The sequence below is a fragment of the Garra rufa genome, chromosome 1, assembly GCF_049309525.1.
Source record: "Garra rufa chromosome 1, GarRuf1.0, whole genome shotgun sequence".
Lineage (NCBI taxonomy): Eukaryota > Metazoa > Chordata > Actinopteri > Cypriniformes > Cyprinidae > Garra > Garra rufa.
The window spans coordinates 8,995,450-9,023,068 of record NC_133361.1 but is presented as its reverse complement, the minus strand read 5'-3'; the positions used below and the strand labels follow the sequence as shown (position 1 = coordinate 9,023,068).

The 27,619-nt window shown below is 33.8% G+C and overlaps 3 protein-coding genes across 3 annotated transcripts in view; 2 read left to right on the top strand and 1 right to left on the bottom strand.

Moving 5' to 3' along the window:
* The window catches only part of LOC141343239 (uncharacterized), a 65,087-nt gene extending 53,601 nt beyond the window's left edge, over window positions 1–11,486 (bottom strand). Inside the window, exons 1-3 of the mRNA XM_073847867.1 lie at window positions 11,473–11,486; window positions 1,143–1,319; window positions 536–580 (exon numbers count right to left, since the gene is read on the bottom strand). Coding sequence (XP_073703968.1) covers window positions 536–580; window positions 1,143–1,319; window positions 11,473–11,486 — 236 coding nt within the window. The remainder of the gene's footprint in view (window positions 1–535; window positions 581–1,142; window positions 1,320–11,472) is intronic.
* Window positions 11,487–13,419: 1,933 nt separating this feature from the next.
* Window positions 13,420–14,031, top strand: LOC141343137 (uncharacterized). The gene has a single exon (XM_073847771.1). The coding sequence runs from the start codon at window positions 13,420–13,422 to the stop codon at window positions 14,029–14,031; it is 612 nt and encodes a 203-aa protein (XP_073703872.1).
* An 8,451-nt stretch (window positions 14,032–22,482) lies between these two features.
* The window catches only part of LOC141328719 (uncharacterized), a 107,255-nt gene continuing 102,118 nt past the window's right edge, over window positions 22,483–27,619 (top strand). Inside the window, exons 1-2 of the mRNA XM_073835411.1 lie at window positions 22,483–22,540; window positions 23,379–24,473. Of these exons, the coding sequence (XP_073691512.1) occupies window positions 22,483–22,540; window positions 23,379–24,473 (1,153 nt within the window). The remainder of the gene's footprint in view (window positions 22,541–23,378; window positions 24,474–27,619) is intronic.

The window sequence follows — 27,619 nt, the reverse complement described above, 5'->3', positions numbered from 1 at the left end:
ACAAGACTTCGCGAAGAAGCTGTGCATGTGAGTGGCTTATAACTAGTCTGTGTGATGAACTGCAGGTATGGGTGTGTGAATGAGCTGCAGGTGTGAACAGTGATAGGTGCAGTGGCTTGTGGGGGCTGAAGTCCATGATGTGAAGTGCAAGAGTTTGTGATCCCAGGGCGACGGAGGCTCAAATCGTGACAGAGCCCCCCACCTAGGAGTGGCTTCCAGACGCTCCAAATACCTGTGTGACAGTTCGGGATGGAGTGGGCATGGCACAGAGGCCTGAATCATAAACTAAATAAGGAATGAAACATGACCAAATAAAGAAAACAGGAACTGAGACAGTGGCAACGCAACTTGCGTTACGCAAGACAAAACTGGCTCATATTCATGACAATCTTGCATCTGTTTCCTGAATACAGATAAATTGGAAGTAATAATTTTAACAATGAAGAACACTATTGAAATCAATTCTCAGTCTGCTTTAAAAGTGTTACAGTCTCTTCTTCAGCTTTCTGAACAAGAACAATTGGAAAAAAAAAACTACTTTCCTTCATGAAAGAGTAAGTAAACTCCAACTAAACTCCAACTAAGATGACATGAAACTCATAAGAAAGCACAATAATATAATTTATATGACGAAGAAAAAATTACACACAAGAATAAAACCGTTTGACATTAATCTTTGGGGATGAACTCCATCTTTGAGTTGATCTGAATCTTAGATGAAGTTGAAATGAATTCTCTGTGAAAACTTTAGATAATGTTTCTTTGTCATGTCTCTTGTACTGACTGGTTAGGACAGATTTATCAAAATGATATTTGATTCTTTGATGCATTATTGTGTTTCATTTGGTGAGGATGCATCATCAGATCTGAAAATGCTAGATCTGAAGATGATCTACTTGCTGTGAATGTTTCTCGTATGACTGTGTAGAGAAGATGAACAGCTGAAACTCTTCCCACATTCAGTGCAGTGATAGGGTTTCTCTCCAGTGTGGATCCTCTCATGTTTTTTCAGGTCTCCTGAACGACTGAATCTCTTGTCACAGTGTGAACACTTGTAAGGTTTTTCTCCAGAGTGAATCCTCTCATGCAGTTTTAAATTGCTTGCTGTAGTAAAAGTCTTCTCACACTCAAAGCACATGTACTCTCCCACACCAGTGTGTGTTTTCTGATGTTCTTTCAAATGTTGTAGATGTGAGAAACTCTTTCCACACGAATTACATGAATATGGTTTCTCTTTTGTATGAACTCTCATGTGCTGCTTCAGGTATGGAGCTCTCAAAAACTCCTTGTTGCATTGATCACATGCGTACAGTTTCTCTCTAGTGTGGACATTTATGTGTCTTTTAAGATTTGATAATTGTGTGAAACTCTTTCCACATTGATCACATGTAAACGGTTTCTCTCCAGTGTGAACTCTCATGTGAACATCAAGGTGATGTTTGTATGAGAAACCCTTTCCACACTGAGTGCAGGTGAAAGATTTCTTGGCTCTTCTTTTCTTTAAATCTTGCTGTTTTATTTGAGAGCAACTCAAAGGTTTTTCTCCAGGTTTGACATGACTTTGCTCCTCAGCTTGACTCAGTTCCTCATTCTCGTCAATTTTTTCAATCAAATCTAAGTAAAAGTAAAAATGGTTCATGTTCAGTAACTTGTAAAAAAAAAACAGACAAATCATAAAATGAACCCTGATATAGCAAATTAAAGTAGATAATTGTTATACAATAGTTTGATAGCCTAGAAATCTAGACGCACCCTAGCGGCAGCAAAAATTATTTTGCAGCCAGGTGGGTCTAGACACTCTCAATAGACCTTCTAGCTGCAAAAACCCAAATTGGGTCAGGCCAATCACAACGCGTATAGAGTAGGCGGGGCGGGCTTAACATATGACGACAGAGTTGCGACGGCTGCCACTTGAAAAACAAAGAATGGTCGAACAGCGGTCTTTTGAATCGGCTTTGGCCGCGACTCTGGAGGACTTGGAGTTAAGTTTTTCTTTAAGAAACGAGCAAAGAACGGCACTTAAGTCTTTTTTAAAAAAGGAAGATGTGTTTGGAGTTTTGCCGACTGGATACGGAAAAAGCTTAGACTACGTCACCTTCTTCGTTGCTCTGATTGGTTGAAGCGCTATCCTATTGCGTGCATAGGGATTTTGAGAGACAACCGTTTATCCCGCCCCTCGGAGTAAGCCGCGTCTATGGAGAGTTTCCAGACTAAACATCTTGATGTAAGTCTGGCTCGCCAGGCTAATAGTTTGATGCATGTTCCCTAAATTTCTCCATAAAATGAGGTACATTGATCTTCAAATTATTATTTTTTAAACATTATGGGCAAACATCCTAAATAATACTCTATAGGAAGAACTGTTAAATATGTTTTATTCACTACAAAAGTTTTATTCATATAAAGTGTACCAGGGCTTCAGACTAAAATGTGTTAGTAGTTCTAGAGATGGTGGCACCAGAAGCAGGTTTGGTAATCATAAAATGACTATGGTTTTGCATTAAAAAAATGTTGTTACTAAATATATAACACACATATTTCAATAAAAGCTAGTGCTGCCACTGTGTGCCATTATTCTTCTATTATACAGAACTGACTGGCACTCTTGATGTGATTCAGTTTCAAATTAAAGAAAAAGGCATTTTGTGCCTTTTCTTACATCATAAACATCGCAAAACATTGACAAAATTAGATTTCTTGATTATTGGTATATTGTAGTTAGGTTTTCTACACCAGCGCTATTTGATGTTGAAGGAGAGGAATTCTGGATCAATCTTGGACTCCATAACAATAATATTAATTATTATTAACCTTCTAGATTGTTTGATGATTGAATGGAAATATTGGGTAACATGTATTAGTAGTTATAGACTATGGTAAGAATGGAACAGATAAAGAGTCTTGCCAGAGCTAGGCAACCTTGAAGAAAAGATAAGGTTTTTGTCTGTCTGTGTGTGTCAGTATCTGTCTTTGAGTTCAGATGAGAAGACTTTGACTGATTGAGTCTCTGACTCCTGGTTTTTGTTCATCATATCTGGTTTTTGGGTTTTATTAAGTAAGTTCCCCTAAACTTTTTATAATTAATAATTCTGGACAGAATTCAAATGCTTTTCAGCTTAAACGAATAACACTGTTTTGTTACACTTTTGTTTAATCTTACATGCAATAGAAATGACAGCTCTTATTAGTTAAAAAAATTTAGTTGTGGCAACAACAACAACAAAACAAAAAAATATATATATTGTGCCTTGTTATTTGATGCTTCAGCTATATTATTGCAGAGCTTAACTGGTTTCCTTAAAAACAGCTTGAAGCTTTATAACCATCAGCACTTAATAAAGAAAGAAAAATAGACACTGACCTGTTTGTTCTTCAGTATCTTCAGTGTGTTTGATTCTGCAGGGTTCTGTATCTCTCATCTTCTCTCTGTTCTCTTTAATAAACTCAGTCTTGGCAGATTTCAGCTTTTCCTGATGATTTGATGCTCATCTGCTCTTGTAAACTGATGGGAATATTCCAGCAATTGTTGATGAATTACTGTGGGCGGGGCTTCATTGGTGATGCGAACATTGTGGGAGGAGCTTCACTGAAGGTGAATTGCAAAATAATAATAATAATAATAATAAAAAACACTAGCTGACATTGTTTTCACAGCACAACATCTCTTGTAATTTACCACTTAAAGCTCGATTCATTGAAGACATCAGCATAATAAATGAGGTGAGAACAGGAACTATTGACATGAAATAAAGAGTCTTTTCAGCAGCTGTTAATATTGATGAGCCTCAGACTATCAACACTCATTCAACAAGACATTCAGGATCATCAGCAGATCATCACACTTTATTCTTCATAGTGTTTGCTGCTAGAATCTGTTTGAGTCGGGATAAATGCTAAAAAACAATTTCTCACAATATGTATAAAACACCAATAAAACAAAAACAAACACTAAAGTAAATAACTGCCGTAACGCACTGTACTATGAATGTCTGATCTAAGTAGTTTGGTTTTATAATAACTAAATTCATCGCAATTAAGTAATTAGATCATTAACATGTTCAAGTATTGTATGTACAGATAAAAACTTAGAACATAAAACATATTTAAATAAAGAGCACCCCAAAGCAATTAAGATTTAAATTAATTCAGCGTCACATGTGATTAATATTTCGCTATATTATCATTTATGTCTGGTTGTTTCACATCTCTGGAAACAATCGCACAGATGAGTGCACAAAATCGTCGAAATTAATAACTCAACATATTTTCATGTTCGATTTTCATATGTTTCAATTAATGTTTCAATTTATTAGCAAAACCAAATAAAAAACTGTGCGACATGTCTACAGTGAATTCTGGTTCATTTTTTTTTGTGACTGCGTAGAGACCTTTGGAAGGGCAGGTGCTGAAATTTTAAAAGGGGCACATGGAACACAACTTTAACTTTATGATGACAACTTTCATAATAACAGACTATATTATTACAACCCAAATTTATAAAGGATGTAGCAAAGCAATATTACTGAAACTAGGTTTAATAAAACATTTTAGTTAACTGATATAGAGAAAAAAAAAAGAAGAAAAAAGAAAAAAAAAAAGAAAAACGAAAACTAACTGAAAGGATATTGGGTCCTTATGAAACTAACCAGGGGTGGACTGGCCATCGGGAGAACCGGGACAATTCCCGGTGTCCTGGCAGCCAATTTGGCCCGCTGACATTTTTTTAATTTATATTTTATTTTCATATTGTTGTTGTTGTTGTGTCTGTTGCCTGACGAAGGTACTAAAGTGATTATTTCCAAATTCGCCATTCAATAATAATAATTATTTTATAAATCCTGATCCGGTTCGTCTTGACTGACAACGCAATTCGCCACGCGCACGCTCCGCCCATCCGTGCGTCCGCCAAAAGAATGCAAGACTCGAGAATGGAGAGCCCAGTTGGAGCGGAGAGTCGAAACTGTCCTGTTAAGTACTTAATTTACAGGTCAGATACATCTGTAAATAGACTTTTGTAGTTTTGTTTACTTAGTTGAGCATTCAACTGCTTGCAAATATTATCAATAGCAGTCCGTTTGCTGAAAAAACTTGTGAAGAGTAGGAATTTAGCAGACAAATATTCACATTGTTTTATAACACGTTTAGAGGGAGCTAAGGCTAACAACAATACAACCTTTACAATAATGAACCATGTTTTCACTAAAAAACAAAAAAACATTGTTACTATATAGTTAAACTATGGTAACCACAAATTAACAAAGGTTTTGCTACACTTGGTACTTGTAATAAAACTCTAGTTATGCAAATTGTAATCAAAATGCCAAAAAAAAAAAAAAAATAATAAAAACACGGTTACTACTATACTTTTGCCACAGGCCTAATTAAACCATGGTTAATTTTCCTAAGGACATAACACGACCCAAAATTATGCAAAAAAAAAAAAAAAAAAAAAAAAAATCAGTATTGGGATTTTACTAAAGATATATTCAAGAGGTATTATTGTAGACCAACAGTTTTGACATTTAGGCAAGATAAAACAATAGCACATGGTCCTCATGTAATACTTACATTTTTATAAAAATTGTAAATGGAAGTTCAAGAGATAATCTTTAATTATTTTGCGTGGCACCAGCCAGTGGATTATACTTTTTTATTGTCCATGGTTTAAGAATTTGTTGTGGGTTTTTGGGGTGGCCTGGATGAGTGTGAGATTTCCCGGCCTGAAATTTTGTCCCAGTCCGCCCCTGAAACTAACTAAAATAAAATAAAAAAATATACAAAAGGTCTATTCTTTTAGCCTTTGTCATTGTGGTCAAATTTGTCAACACAACAAGCGTGAGGAGGCAGTGGTGCGTGTTTATTTAGACTGGGACGTCGACATGACTGTAAGTCTGTACTGTACTTGTTCTGAAATTAAATCTTTCTCACAAAAATACCCCGTTTTATAATAAAAAGCTAAAACTAATACTGAAATTAATAAAAACTAAAATAAATAAATAAATAAACATTTTGAAACAATAAAAGCTTAATTGAAACAAGTAAATCCACTCTGGAAACTAACTGAAACTAAATTATATTCAAAACAAAAGTTAAAAACGAAATAAAAATAAAAACTAATGGAAGAATACAAAACTATAATAACTCTGGACATTACTAATCAAAAATAATAATAGAAAAACATTACAGATCTGAAACAACATAAATAACTTGCACATGTGTTACCAGGTGTGCTCTTAGCTGGTGATCGATCCACCACTTTAGCTGCCTCACTCAGCTCCTTTGTCCGCTCCAAGGTTAATTGAGTTTTGCTTTTTTTAAATTAGTTTTATTTGGATATAGTTTTCAAATTTTCAATAAAATTTTGTTTAGTTTTTATTTGTTTCATTAACAGTTGTGTTAGTTTTTAATTTCGGTTCTATTTTGTGAACACATTTCTATTTAGTTTTTATATAGTTTAATTTCAGTTTTACTTTTAGTTTTTTGGCGATCAAACAGATCACGATTTCCTCGCAACTCTAAACTAAGCAAAATAACGTGAGACAAAATATCAATTGCTGCAGTATATTTAAATGTGTTTAATTCATTTAAATTAATTATTAATCATTTAATACATAATATTTGCCTTTTAGAATATATATATATATATATATTTATATATATATATAATACACCAATTTATAGTATTCTGGTTTGAATAAATATATTACTTGCTCATAAAAACATTACTGGATGAATTAGCGTTTTTGAATCAATCTCTATTCAATGCATGCATTTTTTAACAGTTGTTTCCACCTAGTGGCGAAACAATGCAATCGACACAAACGTTACTTGAAGCGCCAACTACTTTCAAAAGACGTGCTCTATTTTGATCTCTACCATAGACATCTATGTTTATATTCAAACTATGATCTTTAATTGCTGTGATAATATGAATGACTGTATTTGAAAAGACTGTTTGTGAAGCTGTTTTTTTACATAAACATGATGGCTGCTCTCTCTGTCACTGGCAGTGCAAATACAGATGTGAATGTTCCGGTAAGACTTAGGTTTAACAGACATGGAGAATCGTTGTTATTTACAAATGAGATCGCTTGGTTGTTTGAATCTCTATTCATTAAATGAATTAATCAGCTCTAGTATATTGGTTACAAAAAAAAATAATTTTGCCTAAAACTGATGGAGTAACCTAGATTTAATGCAGGTGCTGTTCAAGTGCCCTTCAGGGGCGGATCTACCGGGGTGGCACGGGGTGGCAATTGCCACCCTAAGAAAAAGCCTTGCCACCCCATTTGCCACCCCAGCACTGTCCTAGTGTTCTAAAGATAAAAGAGTTTCCTCGACCGATTTACAGCAGCGACTCTGTATTTTGATTAAATAAAAATAGCGTGCGTCCCAATCATCTATCAGCGTCGCCCTGGAAACCAAGGACGGACAGCTGGAAGAGCTAGTCAGATGCCAAGCGATCAAGCGAAAACATGCCGGGAGGTTGTCGCATCAGTCCGCGATGGCTTGAAAACGACAAATACGAATTATTTAAAAATTAGTAGTGAGGGCTCGCAAAATCGCCAGCCCGACGTCCCGGGGCTATTGTGTTTTCCTGTCGGGCTACCAAAATGTTTCACCGGCCTCCCCGACGGACTATCATAAAGTAGAGGGCTCCTGCGGGTTTAGTTGTATCAAATTTAAGGCCATAAAAACTTTTAAATACGTTAAATAGAATAAGAAAATGCTTAAATATAATTTTAAGAGGTCTCAGTTGGGGACGGAAAGACGAGAATCGCGATCGGGCTGGATAAAACTTCAAAAGGCAATGATGTCATTGAATAAATATGCGCGCTGCACGTTTCAAAAAAGTCAAAACGCGGCACTGATGTCAATTTGCTAATTTTCAGATGTTTATAGTCAGATTATTGCAAATATCGACCCACGTTTTTATGCAACAAACACATAGAGTTGTAAATGTGAAACAAATTAATGTGCTTTCTAAAAATCGAAACAATTAAGACAGTAATATTTATGTTTTAAATAAATATAATCAATTATTTACTTGATTTATCCCTTTTAATGGTATAAAGGCTGAAATGCCATTGTATAAGACGTTTTGTTTTTGTGAAAATCTGAATTATAAGTCATGTCATTTTATGGCTTAATACAGTACGTTACATTGTCCAACCCCACTCATACTGTGTTCATTTTACATGTGCAGCTCTTAAAAAGGGTCATACATTGCCCTAAATAGATATTTAAAAATTCTGCAGATGCACTGTAAATAGTGAAAAAAAAAATAAAATAATCATATTTGTTTGTTTGTGTATTAAAAATATTTTTGATTGCCATGAGACTTCTATCTGATTTTCTATATTTAAAAATATGTCTTTTTTATTTGGGCTAGATAAATTAATGTTATAATTAATTTTATAGCTTCTTTTTGACTACCTTTTAGTACTTTTAGGCTAAAATGTGAAATGTATTTGTGAAAAACTTGTTTTTGAACTACAAGTTTTGGAATTTTAGTTTAGTATCGTTTTTTTACAGTCATTTTATACCAGTCATTAATATGTTACCATAGACATTGCCTTACCCCACTCATTCAGTATTACTTTTATTTGTGCAGGTCTTAAAAACTACAAAAATAAAAATAAAAATACTGGAGATACTCTGTAAATTATATTAATTAAATATTTTAAATTAATTTGTATACTGTATGCTGGCTATTAATATTAGGCATGTTATATGCAATCCAGACAGTTATTTTTTAATAGCACAATAACATCTGTTTTAACACAATGCTGGAAAATCTTGAAAATGCACCTTGAAAGTGCTTGAATTTGACTTGAGAATGGTTAAATAAACTGTTGGTCATAACCTTGTTATTTAGTTTTAGGTCCATGCTAATTTGTTGGTTTGTTAAAAAAAGAAGAGATACTTGGACTTAAGGGACTTTTGTTGCTTTACTTGCACTAAAATTATTGAATTTGTTTTCATGTCTCCTCCAAGATATTTGAATACTTTAAAATGTCATTTTGTTGCTCTTGTTGCACTGAATACTGTGATTTATTTTATTCATTTTGAAGATATTTGTTGGTGATTTAAATGTGGTTTCTGTATATTTATTATGTGTTTTTTACTTAAGGAAACTTGATCCACTGAGACTTTGTATCCATATGCAGTCTGCATTGTTTGTCATGCTTTGTAAATTAAACTTGCTACAGGTTTGCATATAACTCAGTAAAGAGAAGTTAAATATACCATACCATCTAATTAAATCTAACTTTCCAATCCAGATATCAGGTTCAAGTCAATCACACATCAGCTTTTATTTAATTTTTATACGACAATGTAAAAAAGTGCACCCTGGTGTATACACCGAATAAGAATAGCGTTCCTTGAATCCACAAAAAAACATGCAAGGATGCTTGCTTTAGTGTTGCCACCCCTCATAATTTTCATGCCACCCCATGAATAATTTTCTAGATCCGCCCCTGCCTTTGATAGAAGGGCACTCTTGGGAACCGGGCAAAAGGGGCGGGTGTTTTAAAACTGGTAACCCTAGCTGCAGCCAGCATGTGAGGACAATATGTTGAATGCGGTTTCTATGCTATTGTTTGCTGTGAGAACTGTTGCCGAATGTCATGTTTAAAAAGATCTGTGAGGGGAATCGATCTCAAGTTGCTGCCGCTATTTTGTTTCTACACTTTGACATCTGGCAGATCAAATCCCTATCAAATTATTTGTATTTTTAAAATTAACATACTGAAACAGAGACTGCTAATTGTTCATATGTTGAGCCACGTGAGACAAACAGACTTAAATTATAATATAGCGAAATATTAATCAAATGTGAAACTGAAATAATTTAAATATTGCTTTGTAGGTTTTTCTGTATGTAACCGATACCAATTATTTGGCTCGTTTGTTGTTAACTCTATAAATTTAGAAACGACTACGCCACCCCTATTATTACAGGATAAGGGAACAGGTTATAGCAAATCCCCGTACAGGCGGTCCCACTAAAAGAACCTACAACTCCAAAGTGCAAATAGTCTAGTTTATTTTGACAAGACAATACTCTTTATATGACATTACAGAATCTACAATAAAACCTATGAGACACTTTGACAAAATATTATCATCTACCAGCCAACCTATCACAATACAGAAAAGGCAGAGATTTACCAAATAGCTTAATCACTTTGATCTCATGGACAATACAGGGCTCAACTGAAAGAGATTCTTACATTAAATAACCACAGTACTGAAGAAAAGAAATTTACACACAAACACCAACCCAAAACAAATGAAATATAACCAACCCAAATCATTAAACCAAAAATCATAAAACACTACAATTCCACACAAAAAAAATATTCAGTACGTAGGAAATTCAACAACAAAAACACAACCAGGCAAAACCCTATAATTACAATAATATGGTAAATCGTCAGGTTCACATAAGCCACCAGACGTAATACACATCAATATAGTCAACCATAGAATGGAATTAATAATCTCGGTACACAAACTATAACGAGCAGTTAGAATAAAAAGTCAATACAAATGGGGGGGGAAAGAAACCGTAGTGCACAGCACAGCCATTAACATAAGGTCTGCAATTTAAACATATCAATAAATTAATTGTTGTACCATAACAATTTAATAATCATCTTAATAAAAACACTCATACCTCAACAACTATCAATATTAACTTGACTGTAGCAATAGACCACCTCAATGGGGGTGAAGATGACACGGTGTCAAATAGTAAAAGCCAATCGCTGCATTGAAGGAGAGACACGGTGCACAACCCCTATAAATTTTAAAACAAACCTAATGCATTAAAAAGATCACATAGTCCTTCAGTGTACCAACAATAATACCCAACATGTACACTCATACTCACATATACTTCGGAGGCCGGATTACAGCCATTCATAAATACTTAACGCTCACAAGTAATACCATTATCCCCGAGTATATACATAGACCACAATACAACGTTAAAGAATATGAAATACAATACCTTGGGTTACGTAAATGATATTGCTAGCCAATAAAAGCCCCACGCTTTGTAGAAGGAAAGGCAAACAGTACACGCGTCTCATTAACCGATGTTTTTCTTCAATCATACACCCTCCGCACGAGATGATCCTAGAATAACATTGCATCTGGAGGTTTATACATTCGTACTCATGTGTTTGCAATGGTCTCGAGACCTCTACTCACGTCAATTTGTTGTAACCACCCACACACGCCTATGCAGCTCTTCCAAGCAACGGTACAGATCCTACAATTACATTCACTCGTATGAGTACGAATTTGTATAGGTTTTAAAATGCACAAAGCCTTTACTTACATTAATTAGCAGTTCTTCCAAACGCCAACACCGGGGAGTGCACACCAGCAAACGTAAACAAACGATAGTTTCTCTACGCTCGCGAGACTTAAAACCCCTCGCCTTGTTGCTTCTCTTACCTGCTTAAAGGCATAGCCCCCGATTCCGGCTACATGTACATGCAAGAATTTAACGTTAATGATCTAATTACTTCATTGCAACGAATTTAGTTATTATAAAATCGGTTTAGAACTATCAGATCATACATTTATATTACGTTCAGCCGTTATTTACTTTAGCGTTCGTTTTGGATTATTTATGCTTTAGGCTATACATATTGTGAGAAATTGGCTTTTATCAAATAATCAGATTCAAACAATCAGTTTCTACCAGTAAACACTCAGAATAAAGTGAGATGATCTGCTGATGATCCTGAATGGCTTGTTGAATGAGGCTCATCAATATTAACAGCTGCTGAAACGACTCGATGTTTTCACCTTATTTATTATGCTGATGTCTTCAATGAAATGAGCTTTAAGTGGCAAATTACAGGAGATGTTGTGCTGTGAAAACTATCTCAGCTAGTGAAGTGATGTATTTTATTTTGTATTGACAATTCACCTTCAGTCAAGCTCCTCCCACAAGAATCGCATAATCAGTGAAGCTCCTCCCACTGTGTTTTACCAATAAATGCTGGAATATTCCCATCAGTTCACAAGTGAAGATCAGCATCAAATCATGAGGAAGAGCTGAAATCGGCAAAGACTGAGTTTATTAAAGAGGACAAAGAGAAGATGGGAGATCCAGAACCCTGCAAAATGAAACACACTGAAGATACTGATGAACAAACAGGTTGGTGTCTATTTATCTTTCTTTATTTAAGTGCTGATGGTAAAGCTTCAAGCAGATTTTGGGAAAATCTGCAGAGCTCTGCAATAATATAGTTGAATCATAAAAATAATAAGGCAGAGGTCCAGACTGCAACCATTTTTTTTCCTGCTGCAACTTTTTTTTTTTTTTTTTTTTTTACTAATTAGAGCTGTCACATGACATCTTGACTTTGGCAAAAGATAGAACTCAGCAGGCAAAAAGAGTACTGTTGCAGAATACTAATATATGTTTTACCTGCTAACTCTATTCAATCATCGAACAATGTAAAAGGTTAATAACAACACAAGAAATAATAATAATTGTTATTATTGTTATAGAGTGCAAGATCGATCCAGACTTCCACTTATTCAACATCAAATAGTGCTGATGTAGAAAACCAGAAGTATTAAAATTATTAGTAACAACACATTTTAATACAAAATGAAACAAACCTGCTTCTGGCTCCACCATCTGTAGAACTAAGTGGCTAAACAATTTTACCTGGGTAATTATTATTTTTTTTTTTTACAATAATGTAGTTTACAAACATGTAGTAAGGTAGTGAATAAAAACATATTCAATAGTTCTTCCTTTAGAAATATAGGATTATTTGGGCTTATAATGTTTTTAAAAAATATATTTGAAGATCAATGTACCTCTTTTTTATGAAAAAAAAATCAGGGATGTGAAATTTATAAAAATGCATCAAAATATTGAATAACTATTATCTACATTACATTGTTACACCAGGGTTTATCTTATGTCCACATTTCTCTGTTTTTTTTATTATTATTATTATTTTACTGAAAGTTACTGTTAAGTTACTGAAAATGAACCATTTTTACTTTCATTTAGAGTTGACTGAAGAAATTGACAAGAATGAAGAACTGAGGGAAGTTGAGGAGAAAAGTCACGTCGAACCTGGAGAAAAACCTTTGAGTTGCTCTCAAACCAAAAATAGAGAAATAAAGAAAGAAAGCGCCAAGAAATCTTTCACCTGCACTCAGTGTGGAATGAGTTTCTCAAGCAAATCAAGTCTTGAGCGTCACATGAGAGTTCACACTAAAGAGAAACCTTATCAGTGTTCACACTGTGACAAGAGATTCAGTCGGTCATCAAATCTGAAAACACATGAGATGATCCACACTGGAGAGAAACTGTACAATTGTGATCAATGCGGGAATAGTTTCAGACTAAAAGGACTACTTGAATCACACATGAGAGTTCATACTGAAGAAAAAACATTTGCTTGTGATCAGTGCGGGAAGAGTTTCAAACAATTATCAACTCTTAAAGCACACATAAATAGTCACACTAGAGCAAAACTGTATGCATGTGATCAATGCGACAAAGTGTTTTTGAGAGCTCAAAACCTGGAGCAACACCTGAGAGTTCATACAAAAGAGAAACCATATTCATGTCATTTGTGTGGAAAGAGTTTCTCACGTCTAGATCATTTGAAAGGACATCAGAAAATGCACACTGGTGTGAGAGAGTACATGTGCTTTGAGTGTGAAAAGACTTTTACTACAGCGAACAGTTTAAAACTGCATGAGAGGATTCACACTGGAGAAAAACCTTACAAGTGTTCACACTGTGACAAGAGATTCAGTTATTCAGGAGACCTGAAAAAACATGAGAGGATCCACACTGGAGAAAAACCTTACAAGTGTTCACACTGTGACAAGAAATTCAATCATTCAGGAAACCTGAAAAAACATGAGAGGATCCACTCTGGAGAAAAAACGTATCACTGCACTGAATGTGGGAAGCGTTTTAAACATTTATCTTCTCTATGCAGTCATACAAAAAACAATCACAGTAAGTAGATCATCTTCAGATCCAGCTGAAATTGAAGTCAGTACTGCTGGATCATTGTTCATAGGCGGAGGGTGAACCAGCTCCAGGGTAAGGCTAACTCATAAATCGTCTTTTAGGAAAGAAAACAGACGCAGGTGTCACATAGGCCAATAAAATATTTTTATTGGGACTGAATTGTATTTAATGTGATCACAATTTAATAAAAAAACATTAGAAATTGATCATTTTAACGTTTCATTTCAAGTTATTCAAACAGCGATTATAGGCCTATTCAGAAAACTACATTACCACTAACTTTGCAAATCTCACTCTCCAAAAAAAAAAAAAAAAAAAAAAAATATATATATATATATATATATAAAATACGCACATACAGGATTTCTTGACGGCCTAAATTCAACAAAATGGTAGAATACATCTATCAAAAGCATGCCTTCCGCTATTAAATTAGTTCGGTTTAAAAATGGAAAAGTGATTATTTTTCTTTCGGGTTTTTTTTTTATTAAGTTAATTTAGAAAAACCTTTGAAGCATTTGTTCTTTAATTATACGTTAAATGTTTTTTTTTAAGTAATGACTAAGTTGCCAGTGGCAGGGAAGCCATCATCTATTGATCAATTTAGCCTTCTCAAAGCATCAGGACTTGTCTAAATTAAAATCTATATATAAAACAGTTCAAGCATATCACACACGATAGTTTAAACGTTTAACCTTAATAAATGCGCGCTGTTGGATGAATATCCAATCGTTTGTGTGGAGACTGGAAGGCAGCTGAAGCAGCTTTGCAAGAAATGGAGGCACCAGTGCGATCACTTTTTTTTTTGTGTGTGAAAACAATTAAAAAAAACATTTCTCCATTTTTGCTCATGAAGGTAGGAGTAATACATCATTCCGACCTGTAACGGGTCAACTTTTATTTTAGTGCACTCACAATATAAACAACTCGTTGCTCGTTTATAAAATAAATAGGAAAACAGAAGATGCGCTTTCTGCCGTCTGGTCTTGAACAGCATCGCTTCACAATGAACTGAAACTCAGCGAATAGCCTCACAGACATGATATGAAAAAAAGATCCATAGAAAGCTTTAAATTACCACTTTAAAACGAAATAATTCAAATCGAAAATAGAAACTTTCATTATGTATCACTTTATATCTGTAAAGATGTAAAGATATTTCTATATAAAGGCACGTCCAATGAAGACATGGCGAGTAATTTTTTTCTTCAACTCCATTATTGATGAATGTCTAAAATATAAAAATAAGGAAAAGCCTAAAACAGGCCCGATTATATTTATTTTATAATTCTATTAAAATTATAATGTTATAGAATATACTATGAAATTATAATTACAAATTATACTGGCATAGGGTATATTAAAACTTTAATTATTGTAGCTGCTTATATTTTCGGATTTTTATGTTTCTCTGTTCTAAATATCTTAAAATTTAGAGGATTTTCTGCAACGCAATTTGGTCCGATATGCGAATTATTTATTAGCCTGTTAGTATTTTAATCCATACCATAAATGCTTTAAAAACACCTTTAAAAATTACTTTATTGCATTCCAGATGTTTTTAAAGAACTTTTCAATATACATGTTATCTTATATCTTAAATGTATCTTAAATGTAAACCATGATTTCGTTGTATTCCCTGTGTAATGAATCTCTTACAGGTGCGTCTGAGCTTTGTTGTTTATGATTAAAAAAAATCACACTCAACAAAACTGAGAAGACTCATTTGAACGCTTCTGATTAAACATTGCATTCCTAACTCAACAGAATCGTGTGTGATTGGTTATAATATGCAACACTGTAAAAACGCCTAAAAAGAATTACGGTGCAGATGAGCAGATCTTAATGAAATGCAGCAATTGACACTTTATATTCATTTTCATTTTATTAGCAACAGACGTAATATATTGAATTTGTTTGTGCAGGGGAATATGTCCAATTTAGTGGCATTTTTTGGCCCCAGGGTCCCCGTGGCCAGGGGAAGGCTAAGCCTTACACACGCTCCGCCTATGGGTACCATGCATCTTTACTTTTCATAATTTATTACTTTTGATGTAATTTACAGTTTCACAGATTGAGTTTCCCTTGCTTGATCGTCTGTCCACACATCTTCACTGCTGTAATTTTAATTATTGCTAATGTGGCTGGGAGCACAACTAGCTACTAATAATTATTACTGTTTGGACCACATAAAACTTACTTCTCCACTAACAAGTTTCCAACTGAAGGGAAAGTGACAAACAAAGACAAGTTACCACCAAAGCATACTTTATTTCAACAAATTAGGTATTAAAACATTGAGCTCAACACCAATATAAAACACTCATCCCTTAAAACACACGATTACAATTATATCTCAGGTAAAAAAGTTAGCTTACGTATGGGGTCAAAGTTGGTGACTAGAATGGAATACTCAGTATATTGACACAAAATACATTCGTTCTGGACATTAATAAATAGGCCAGCCTTGTACCAAATTCACACAAATAATAATCTTACAATAATCAACAACAACACAGGAAAGTACAATTACACACACACAAAAATAAATAAATAAATAAACAAATAAATAAATCACAATATACACATCAATTAACAACAACAACAATGATAATAATAAACAATACACATAATAACATTCGTTAACTCCTAGGCAACACTGTCTTGCCGTTGCACTGAATAAAGCACAATTACAGAAAAACAAAACCTCAAAAAAAAGAAAATCACAACACACACACACACACACACACACACACACACACACACACACACACACACACACACACACACACACACACACACACAATTAAACCAAACAAAAACCACCCAGTAAAGTCAAAATACAGTGTCAAATTTCCTAAATGAGCAATACCAATGCGGGCAAAACAGATATTACGTGCTCAATATAAATCACAAAATTAACGAACATATATATACACACTCAGGCACACAAAAACAGAAAAATTAAATTAACAACTCACAAATCAAATATATGCAACACACACCTGCATTAGTACGGTGACGCATTGCTGCCACACACTTATTTTTTTCCCACTCATGTTGTTATAACGAGATCTTTTCTCGTAAAAACGACATCTTTTCTCGTAAAAACGACATCTTTTCTCGTAATAACGAGATCGTTCTGTGTTTTTATTTAAACCTAAATAAGTTCGTCTGTCAGTTGGCAGGCAGTTTTGGTCGCTTTATTAAAAGTTGTTGCTGTGTGCAGTGTTTAAAATAAAATAAAAACTGTTTTACCCTCCTGCTGACTATAGTGTCGTGCCCCTCCCAACCCATTCACACACGCGACATGTCTACAGTGAATTCTGGTTCATTTTTTTGTGAGCGCGTAGAGACCTTTGGAAGGGCAGGTGCTGAAATTTAAAAAGGGGCACATGGAACACAACTTTAACTTTATGATGACAACTTTCATAATAACAGACTGTATTATTACAACCCAAATTTATAAAGGATGTAGCAAAGCAATATTACTGAAACTAGGTTTAATAAAACATTTTAGTTAACTGATATAGAAAAAAAAAAGAAAAGAAAAACGAAAACTAACTGAAAGGATATTGGGTCCTTATGAAACTAACCAGGGGCGGACTGGCCATCGGGAGAACCGGCACAATTCCCGGTGTCCTGGCAGCCATTTGGCCCGCTGACATTTTTTTAATTTATATTTTATTTTCATATATATTGTTGTTGTTGTTGTGTCTGTTGCCTGACAAAGGTACTAAAGTGATTATTTCCAAATTCGCCATTCAATAATAATAATTATTTTATAAATCCTGATCCGGTTCGTCTTGACTGACAACGCAATTCGCCACGCGCACGCTCCGCCCATCCGCGCGTCCGCCAAAAGAATGCAAGACTCGAGAATGGAGAGCCCAGTTGGAGCGGAGAGTCGAAACTGTCCTGTTAAGTACTTAATTTACAGGTCAGATACATCTGTAAATAGACTATTGTAGTTTTGTTTACTTAGTTAAGCATTCAACTGCTTGCAAATATTATCAATAGCAGTCCGTTTGCTGAAAAAACTTGTGAAGAGTAGGAATTTAGCAGACAAATCTTCACATTGTTTTATAACACGTTTAGAGGGAGCTAAGGCTAACAACAATACAACCTTTACAATAATGAACCATGTTTTTACAAAAAAAAAAAAAAAAACATTGTTACTATATAGTTAAACTATGGTAACCACAAATTAACAAAGGTTTTGCTACACTTGGTACTTGTAATAAAACTCTAGTTATGCAAATTGTAATCAAAATGCCAAAAAAAAAAACTAAAAATAAAAACACGGTTACTACTATACTTTTGCCACAGGCCTAATTAAACCATGGTTACTTTTCCTAAGGACAAAAAAATTCAGTGTTAGGATTTTACTAAAGATATATTCAAGAGGTATTATTGTAGACCAACAGTTTTGACATTTAGGCAAGATAAAACAATAGCACATGGTCCTCATGTAATACTTACATTTTTATAAAAATGTAAATGGAAGTTCAAGAGATAATCTTTAATTATTTTGCGTGGCACCAGCCAGTGGATTATACTTTTTTATTGTCCATGGTTTAAGAATTTGTTGTGGGTTTTTGGGGTGGCCTGGATGAGTGTGAGATTTCCCGGCCTGAAATTTTGTCCCAGTCCGCCCCTGAAACTTACTAAAATAAAATAAAAAAATATACAAAAGGTCTTATTCTTTTAGCCTTTGTCATTGTGGTCAAATATGTCAACACAACAAGCGTGAGGAGGCAGTGGTGCATGTGTTTATTTAGACTGGGACGTCGACATGACTGTAAGTCTGTACTGTACTTGTTCTGAAATTTTTAAATCTTTCTCACAAAAATACCCCGTTTTATAATAAAAAGCTAAAACTAATACTGAAATTAATAAAAACTAAAATAAATAAATAAATAAACATTTTGAAACAATAAAAGCTTAATTGAAACAAGTAAATCCACTCTGGAAACTAACTGAAACTAAATTATATTCAAAACAAAAGTTAAAAACGAAATAAAAATAAAAACTAATGGAAGAATACAAAACTATAATAACTCTGGACATTACTAATCAAAAATAATAATAGAAAAACATTACAGATCTGAAACAACATAAATAACTTGCACATGTGTTACCAGGTGTGCTCTTAGCTATCTAGCTGGTGATCGATCCACCACTTTAGCTGCCTCACTCAGCTCCTTTGTCCGCTCCAAGGTTAATTGAGTTTTGCTTTTTTTAAATTTTTCAAATTTTCAATAAAATTTTGTTTAGTTTTCATTTGTTTCATTAACAGTTGTGTTAGTTTTTAATTTCGGTTCTATTTTGTGAACACATTTCTATTTAGTTTTTATATAGTTTAATTATATAGTTTAATTTTACTTTTAGTTTTTTGACGATCAAACAGATCACGATTTCCTCGCAACTCTAAACTAAGCAAAATAACGTGAGACAAAATATCAATTGCTGCAGTATATTTAAATGTGTTTAATTCATTTAAATTAATTATTAATCATTTAATACATAATATTTGCATTTTAGAATATATATATATATATATATATATATATATATATATATATATAATACACCAATTTATAGTATTCTGGTTTGAATAAATTACTTGCTCATAAAAACATTACTGGATGAATTAGCGTTTTTTGAATCAATCTCTATTCAATGCATGCATTTTTTAACAGTTGTTTCTATAGTGGCGAAACAATGCAATCGACACAAACGTTACTTGAAGCGCCAACTACTTTCAAAAGACGTGCTCTATTTTGATCTCTACCATAGACATCAATGTTTATATTCAAACTATGATCTTTAATTGACCTTATGCACGGAGCGTTCTTTAGAACTTCCGCATGAAGATAAACCAGCTCGTAAACTTCCGTTGAAGCTCATTTTATATGTGCTATATATTAGGTGGACACTCTTGAGACTGATCTAGTGCCTCGTTCTTATCAGAAACTGAGAAAAATTATAATTGCAACATTATAAACAATGTTAGCGGCATGAACATTCAGTTTCATATTATTTAACAACATATAATTTAAATGCGGAGCCTGGTAATCTCATACTTACCGTATCTGCATAGTTGTACATTTAAATGCTGACAGCTAAACACTATCATAACGTGTTTAGGCTAACGTTAGCCAGCTATCATATTTCTCTTTCAAGGACATCTTAATCGTATTCTTGATAATCACTAACTTGCCTTCGTAGTCATGAACACATTTTTAAAATCTTGCAATATTTCAAAGCCTTTATTATTTTCTAACTCTACAGCTGTGAAATAAAATGTACTTCAAGGACTCACTTTTCATTCATAAAAAGGGCATCGGAAAAAATGACTTCACGGAAAACAACGTCTATTTTTGGCTAAAATAATATGAAATTACCCCATATAACCAATAGATGGTAGCATAGGATTATTTATTATGCAGCTGTCTCCCTATATTTTTCAAGACGTCTTGCTTTCGATTTATTATTAAATACTAGTATAATAAATTGTAGTACTTTTACCTTTTACTTTTATAGTATAGCAAGTGCAGAAAGTCATTAAGCTCACACACAAACAGCCTATAAGGGTGAATTATGTAAATACTAATATATAGTTCACTACAAATATGTTAAATATTTATGGTATAATAATTAAAAAATGCACTAACGTTAATTATGAATTGATAGGAATTTGAAATATTTTATTAAATTGAATAACATCTTTTAAGTTTTATCTTGAACTGTAAAATCTATCAAATAGCCTTTATTTAACCAAGACAAACTTGTTACTGCTGTAGTTTTGTTATCTGAATTTAGTCTGAATCATTTAAGCTCTTTTTTGACATCATTTTGTCAGCTGTTTGGTCCGGTTATTACTGTCAATCATTGCAATGACTCGCGCATATTTAACCGCGATTTACTCGCGAATTTTTTTAAACTGGCATTTGTCATTCTTGAAACGGTATACATGGACGTTTGGTCCTCTAAGACAAACAACACTTTTCTTCAATCGTGAATCGATTATGTAGAGAAAACAAACAAAGTACGCTCATATTACGGCAGAGTACAGTTGACCGGAAATGACTTAGCTGGCTTGACTAAACAAGGAAGTAATCCGTGCATATGGTCAATTGCTGTGATAATATGAATGACTGTATTTGAAAAGACTGTTTGTGAAGCTGTTTTTTTACATAAACATGATGGCTGCTCCCTCTGTCACTGGCAGTGCAAATACAGATGTGAATGTTCCGATAAGACTTAATAGGTTTAACCATAGACTGTAAAAAAGAGTGGGTTTAACAGACATGGAGAATCGTTGTTATTTACAAATGAGATCGCTTGGGTGTTTGAATCTCTATTCATTAAATATTAATCAGCTCTAGTATATTTACATAAAAAAAATATATATATATTTGCCTAAAACTGATGGAGTAGCCTAGATTTAATGCAGGTGCTGTTCAAGTGCCCTAAAACTGGTAACCCTAGGTGCAGCCAGCATGTGAGGACAATTTGTTGAATGTTGTTTCTATGCTATTGTTTGCTGTGAGAACTGTTGCCGAATGTCATGTTTAAAAAGATCTGTGAGGGGAATCGATCTCAAGTTGCTGCCGCTATTTTGTTTCTACACTTTGACATTTGGCAGATCAAATCCGTATCAAATTATTTGTATTTTTTTAAATAAGCATACTGAATCAGAGACTGCTTATTGATCATATATTGAGCTACGTGAGACAAACAGACTTAAATTATAATATAGCGAAATATTAATCAAATGTGACACTGAAATAATTTAAATATTGCTTTTTAGGTTTTTCTGTACATACACGAATTTAACGTTAATGATCTAATTACTTCATTGCAACGAATTTAGTTATTATAAAATCTGTTTAGAACTATCAGATCATACATTTATATTACGTTCAGCCGTTATTTACTTTAGCGTTCGTTTTGGATTATTTATGCTTTAGCCTATACATATTGTGAGAAATTGGCTTTTATCAAATAATCAGATTCAAACAATCAGTTTCTAGCAGTAAACACTCAGAATAAAGTGAGATGATCAGCTGATGATCCTGAATGGCTTGTTGAATGAGGCTCATCAATATTAACAGCTGCTGAAACGACTCGATGTTTTCACCTCATTTATTAAGCTGATGTCTTCAATGAAATGATCTTTAAGTGGCAAATTACAGGAGATGTTGTGCTGTGAAAACTATCTCAGCCAGCTGAAGTGATGTATTTTATTTTGTATTGACAATTCACCTTCAGTCAAGCTCCTCCCACAAGAATCGCATCATCAGTGAAGCTCCTCCCACTGTGTTTTACCAATAAATGCTGGAATATTCCCATCAGTTCACAAGTGAAGATCAGCATCAAATCATGAGGAAGAGCTGAAATCGGCAAAGACTGAGTTTATTAAAGAGGACAAAGAGAAGATGGGAGATCCAGAGCCCTGCAGAATCAAACACACTGAAGATACTGAAGAACAAACAGGTTGGTGTCTATTTCTCTTTCTTTATTTAAGTGCTGATGGTAGAGCTTCAAGCAGATTTTGAGAAAATCTGCAGAGCTCTGCAATAATATAGTTGAATCATAAAAATAATAAGGCAGATAATAATAATTATTATTATTATTATTTTTTTTACTAATTAGAGCTGTCACATGACATCTTGACTTTGGGAAAAGATAGAACTCAGCGGGCAAAAATAATACTGTTGCAGAATACTAATATATGTTTTACCTGCTAACTCTATTCAATTATCGAACAATGTAAAAGGTTAATAACAACACAAGAAATAATAATAATTGTTATTATTGTTATAGAGTGCAAGATCGATCCAGACTTCCACTTATTCAACATCAAATAGTGCTGATGTAGAAAACCAGAAGTATTAAAATTATTAGTAACAACACATTTTAATACAAAATGAAACAAACCTGCTTCTGGCTCCACCATCTGTAGAACTAAGTGGCTAAACAATTACCTGGGTAATTTTTTTTACAATAATGTAGTTTACAAACATGTAGTAAGGTGGTGAATAAAAACATATTCAATAGTTCTTCCTTTAGAAATATAGGATTATTTGGTATTTTTGCCTATAATGTTTTTAAAATTATATTTGAAGATCAATGTACCTCTTTTTTATGAAATAAAAAAATCAGGGATGTGAAATTTATAAGAATGCATCAAAATATTGTATAACTATTATCTACATTATATTGTTATACCAGGGTTTAATCTTATTTCCACATTTCTTTTTTTTAATTATTATTATTTTACTGAAAGTTACTGTTTAGTTGATGAACATGAACCATTTTTACTTTCATTTAGAGCTGCCTGAAGAAAACGACAAGAATGAAGAACTGAGGGAAGCTGAGGAGAAAAATCATGTCAAACCTGGAGAAAAACCTTTGAGTTGCTCTCAAACCAAAAAGAAAAAAATAAAGAAAGGAAGCGCCAAGAAATCTTTCACCTGCACTCAGTGTGGAACGAGTTTCTCAAGCAAATCAAGTCTTGAGCGTCACATGAGCATTCACACTGAAGAGAAACCTTATCAGTGTTCACACTGTGACAAGAGATTCAGTCAGTCATCAAATCTGAAAAAACATGAGAGGATCCACACTGGAGAGAAACCGTTCACATGTGATCAATGCGGGAAGAGTTTCAGACTAAAAGGACTACTTGAATCACACATGAGAGTTCATACTGAAGGAAAAACATTTGCTTGTGATCAGTGTGGGAAGAGTTTCAAACAATTATCAACTCTTAAAGCACACATAAATATTCACACTAGAGCGAAGCTGTATGCATGTGATCAATGCGACAAAGTGTTTTTGAGAGCTCAAAGCCTGGAACAGCACCTGAGAGTTCATACAAAAGAGAAACCACATTCATGTGATTTGTGTGGAAAGAGTTTCTCACAACTACAACATTTGAAAAGACATCAGAAAACACACACTGGCGTGAGAGAGTACATGTGCTTTGAGTGTGAGAAGACTTTTACTACAGCGGGCAGTTTAAAACTGCATGAGATGATCCACACTGGAAATAAACCTTACAAGTGTTCACACTGTGACAAGAGATTCAGTCATTCAGGAGACCTGAAAAAACATGAGAGGATTCACACTGGAGAGAAACCTTATAAGTGTTCACACTGTGACAAGAAATTCAATCATTCAGGAAACCTGAAAAAACACGAGAGGATTCATACTGGAAAGAAACTTTACAAGTGTTCACACTGTGACAAGAAATTCAATCATTCGGGAAACCTGAAAGCACATGAGAGGATCCACACTGGAGAAAAAGCTTATAAGTGTTCACACTGTGACAAGAGATTCAATCAGTCAGGAGACCTGAAAAAACATGAGAGGATCCACTCTGGAGAAAAACCGTATCACTGCACTGAATGTGGGAAGCGTTTCAAACATTTATCTTCTCAACGCAATCATACAAAAAACAATCACAGTAAGTAGACCGTCATTATTACCACAAATAATACAATTAATAGACAGACATTTTCTAACCGTGGTTGATCTAATCATTGCATTTAACTTTGTACAGAAATGTTACAAATGTTAGTTTATTATCTTAGAAGATATTTACAAATTTATTGTGATTTAATTTGCTCACTTCAATCGTTTCTGTAGAATGTGTTCCCCCTTAACACATGGACTCTTCCAGTCACCCCTGTCATCCAGCACGAAATGGACTATAACTTTCAGTCGGAGTTTCGTGAAGTTCTGGAGACGAGAAAAGGTGGATGAAAATGGAAAAGTAGATCAGTTAAATGTTGTAAATAGTTGTAAAGTGTAGAAATTCAAACCGGAGGAGTTTTATCGTTTGTGCGTGTGCGTGCATTACAACGTAAGTTTTCAAATCATTTCTGAGGAATCTCGGCAATTGACCTTATGCACGGAGCGTTCTTTAGAACTTCCGCATAAATATAAGCCAGCTCGTAAACTTCCGCTGAAGCTCATTTTATATGTGTTATATCTTAGGTGGACACTCGTGAGACTTATCTACTGCCTCATTCTTATCAGAAACTGAGAAAAAATATAATTGCAACATTATAAACAATGTTAGCGGCGTGAACATTCAGTTTCATATTATTTAACAACATAATTTAAATAGCTAAATAATTTAAATGCGGAGCCTGGCTATCCCGTACTCTCCGTATCTGCATAGTTGTACATTTAAATGCTGACAGCTAAACACCATCATAATGTGTTTATGCTAACGTTAGCTATAGCGATATTTCTCTTCAAGGACATCATATTTTTGATAATCACTAACTTGCCTTCATAATCATGAACACATTTTTAAAATCTTACAATATTTTAAAGCCTTTATTATTTTCTAACTCTACAGCTGTGAAATAAACTTCAAGGACTCACTTTTCATTCATAAAAACGGCATCGGAAAAAAATTACTTTTCACGGAAAACGTCTGTTTTTGGCTAAAATAATGTGGAATTACCGCTTATAACCAATAGATGGCAGCAGATGATTATTTATTATTACTGCCTTTCAAACACCCTCAATTTTCAAGACGTCTTGCTTTTCGATTTATTATAAAATTACTAGTATAATAAATTGTATTACTTTTACCGCCCTTAAGTATATAGTATAGCAAGTGCAGAAAGTCATTAAGCTCACACACAAACAGCCTAAGGGTGAATTATTTACTAATATAGTTCACTACACATATGTTAAATATTTGTGGGATATTAATTAAATAATGCACTCGATATGAATCGATAGGAATTTGAAACACTTTATAAAATTGAATCTTTTAAAAATGTAATCTTTTTAGTAATCTTTTTATCTTTTAAGTTTTATCTTGAACTGTAAAATTAAATAGCATATATTTAACCAGCACATACTTGTTACTGCTGTAGTTTTGTTACTCTGTATTTAATCTGAATTATTTAAGCTCTTTTTTTGACATCAGATGTCAGATGTTTGTCCGGTTATTACTGTCAATCATAGCAATGACTCGCGCATATTTAGCCGATTTACTCGCGAATTTTTTTAAACTGGCATTTGTCATTCTTGAAACGGTATATATGGACGTTTGGTCCTCTTAGATAAACAACACTTTTCTTCAATAGTGAATGTATTATGTAGAGAAAACGAGCAAAGTACGCTCATATTAAGGTACAGTACAGTTGACCGGAAATGACTGAGCTGGCTTGACTAAACAAGGAAGTATTCCGTGCATAAGGTCAATTGTAGGCTATTGCTAAACGCTATTCCGCCCATACAAGACTATACTACGCTGCATACAGTGTATGATTCTGTAATTATAGTTTACCTTTATGGAACAAACATGTAGATATAAGGGAACAATATGATAAAAATGGGTAATAAGGTGTTAACAAACCAGATATGCAACCTGCAAAGAACTATTTAAGTATATATTGATTTTACGGTGTATGTTTCGTATTTGTATTAATGTGTAAGTATAAGGAAACAAAACGTTAAGTTTGGGAAATAAAGGGGTAGCAAACAGATAAACAAATAATTTATAACGGTATTACTTAAACACTTAGAAGATACCTATTCTGTTAAATCATTTTTTTTTTTATCTATATGTAATCTTTTTAAAATTGCTGGGAAAAATATACTCTTGTTCCATGTAGATACAGGGTAAGTGTGACATCTGCCGCAGATGATCTGGTGATTGTTAACCTCTTGTTCAACGCACGTTACAGGGTATGTACAATACATACATATAAACACAAGCTGATATCCTTGACTCTGAAACCTTTATTAACCTTTAAAGTACATCTGCAATATATAAAAAAATATTTTTTGTGTTGTCTCCTTCCTCTAAACCTGACGTTAACTAGCTCTGTACAGTAATACTAATATGAAAGACAGAAAAGTGCAATCACACTCGCCAAACAAGGGCGCCTTCGAGGAGTGGATCAAGACAATAAGCTCTCATCCTACTGCACCACAAACCAGGACTGCCGCTACAAACGCATCGTTCTTTTGATTACTTTTTTTTGTACGGCCTTTTGACATTGTGTTTAAATTATGTATATATGTCAGTATTGTACGTTTAGTGTCTGTAAAAACGTAAATAAATGTACGTTTTGTAGAACCACATTTTAGTAAAATACATACGAATTATTATGAGGTCACGTTGGTACATATATTGTACCTCTGTAATTTCGTTGATCAACAGGGGAACAAACGCCACTTTAGTTTACAGCCCGCAGATGGCACACTTACCCTGTAACTACATGGAACAAGAGTATATTTATTTAAAAAAGCTTACGTATAGATACACCAAAACGTACGAGTTATGCCTGGCACAGTAATAGAATAGATACCTGTTAACACCGGAAATTCAGTTTGCTTGCGCAGTTCATTGCAGATCGGAAATCTGGTTGTTATGCCTAATTTTCAAAACGTAACATGTTCTCTTATACCTACAAGTAGATCTTTAATAGGTACACACTATAATTACAGAAACAAACACCCGGAAATCCAGTATGTAGTTCTTTGCAGGTTGCATATCTGGTTTGTTTCCCACTTATTACCCAAATTGAACATGCTGTTCTC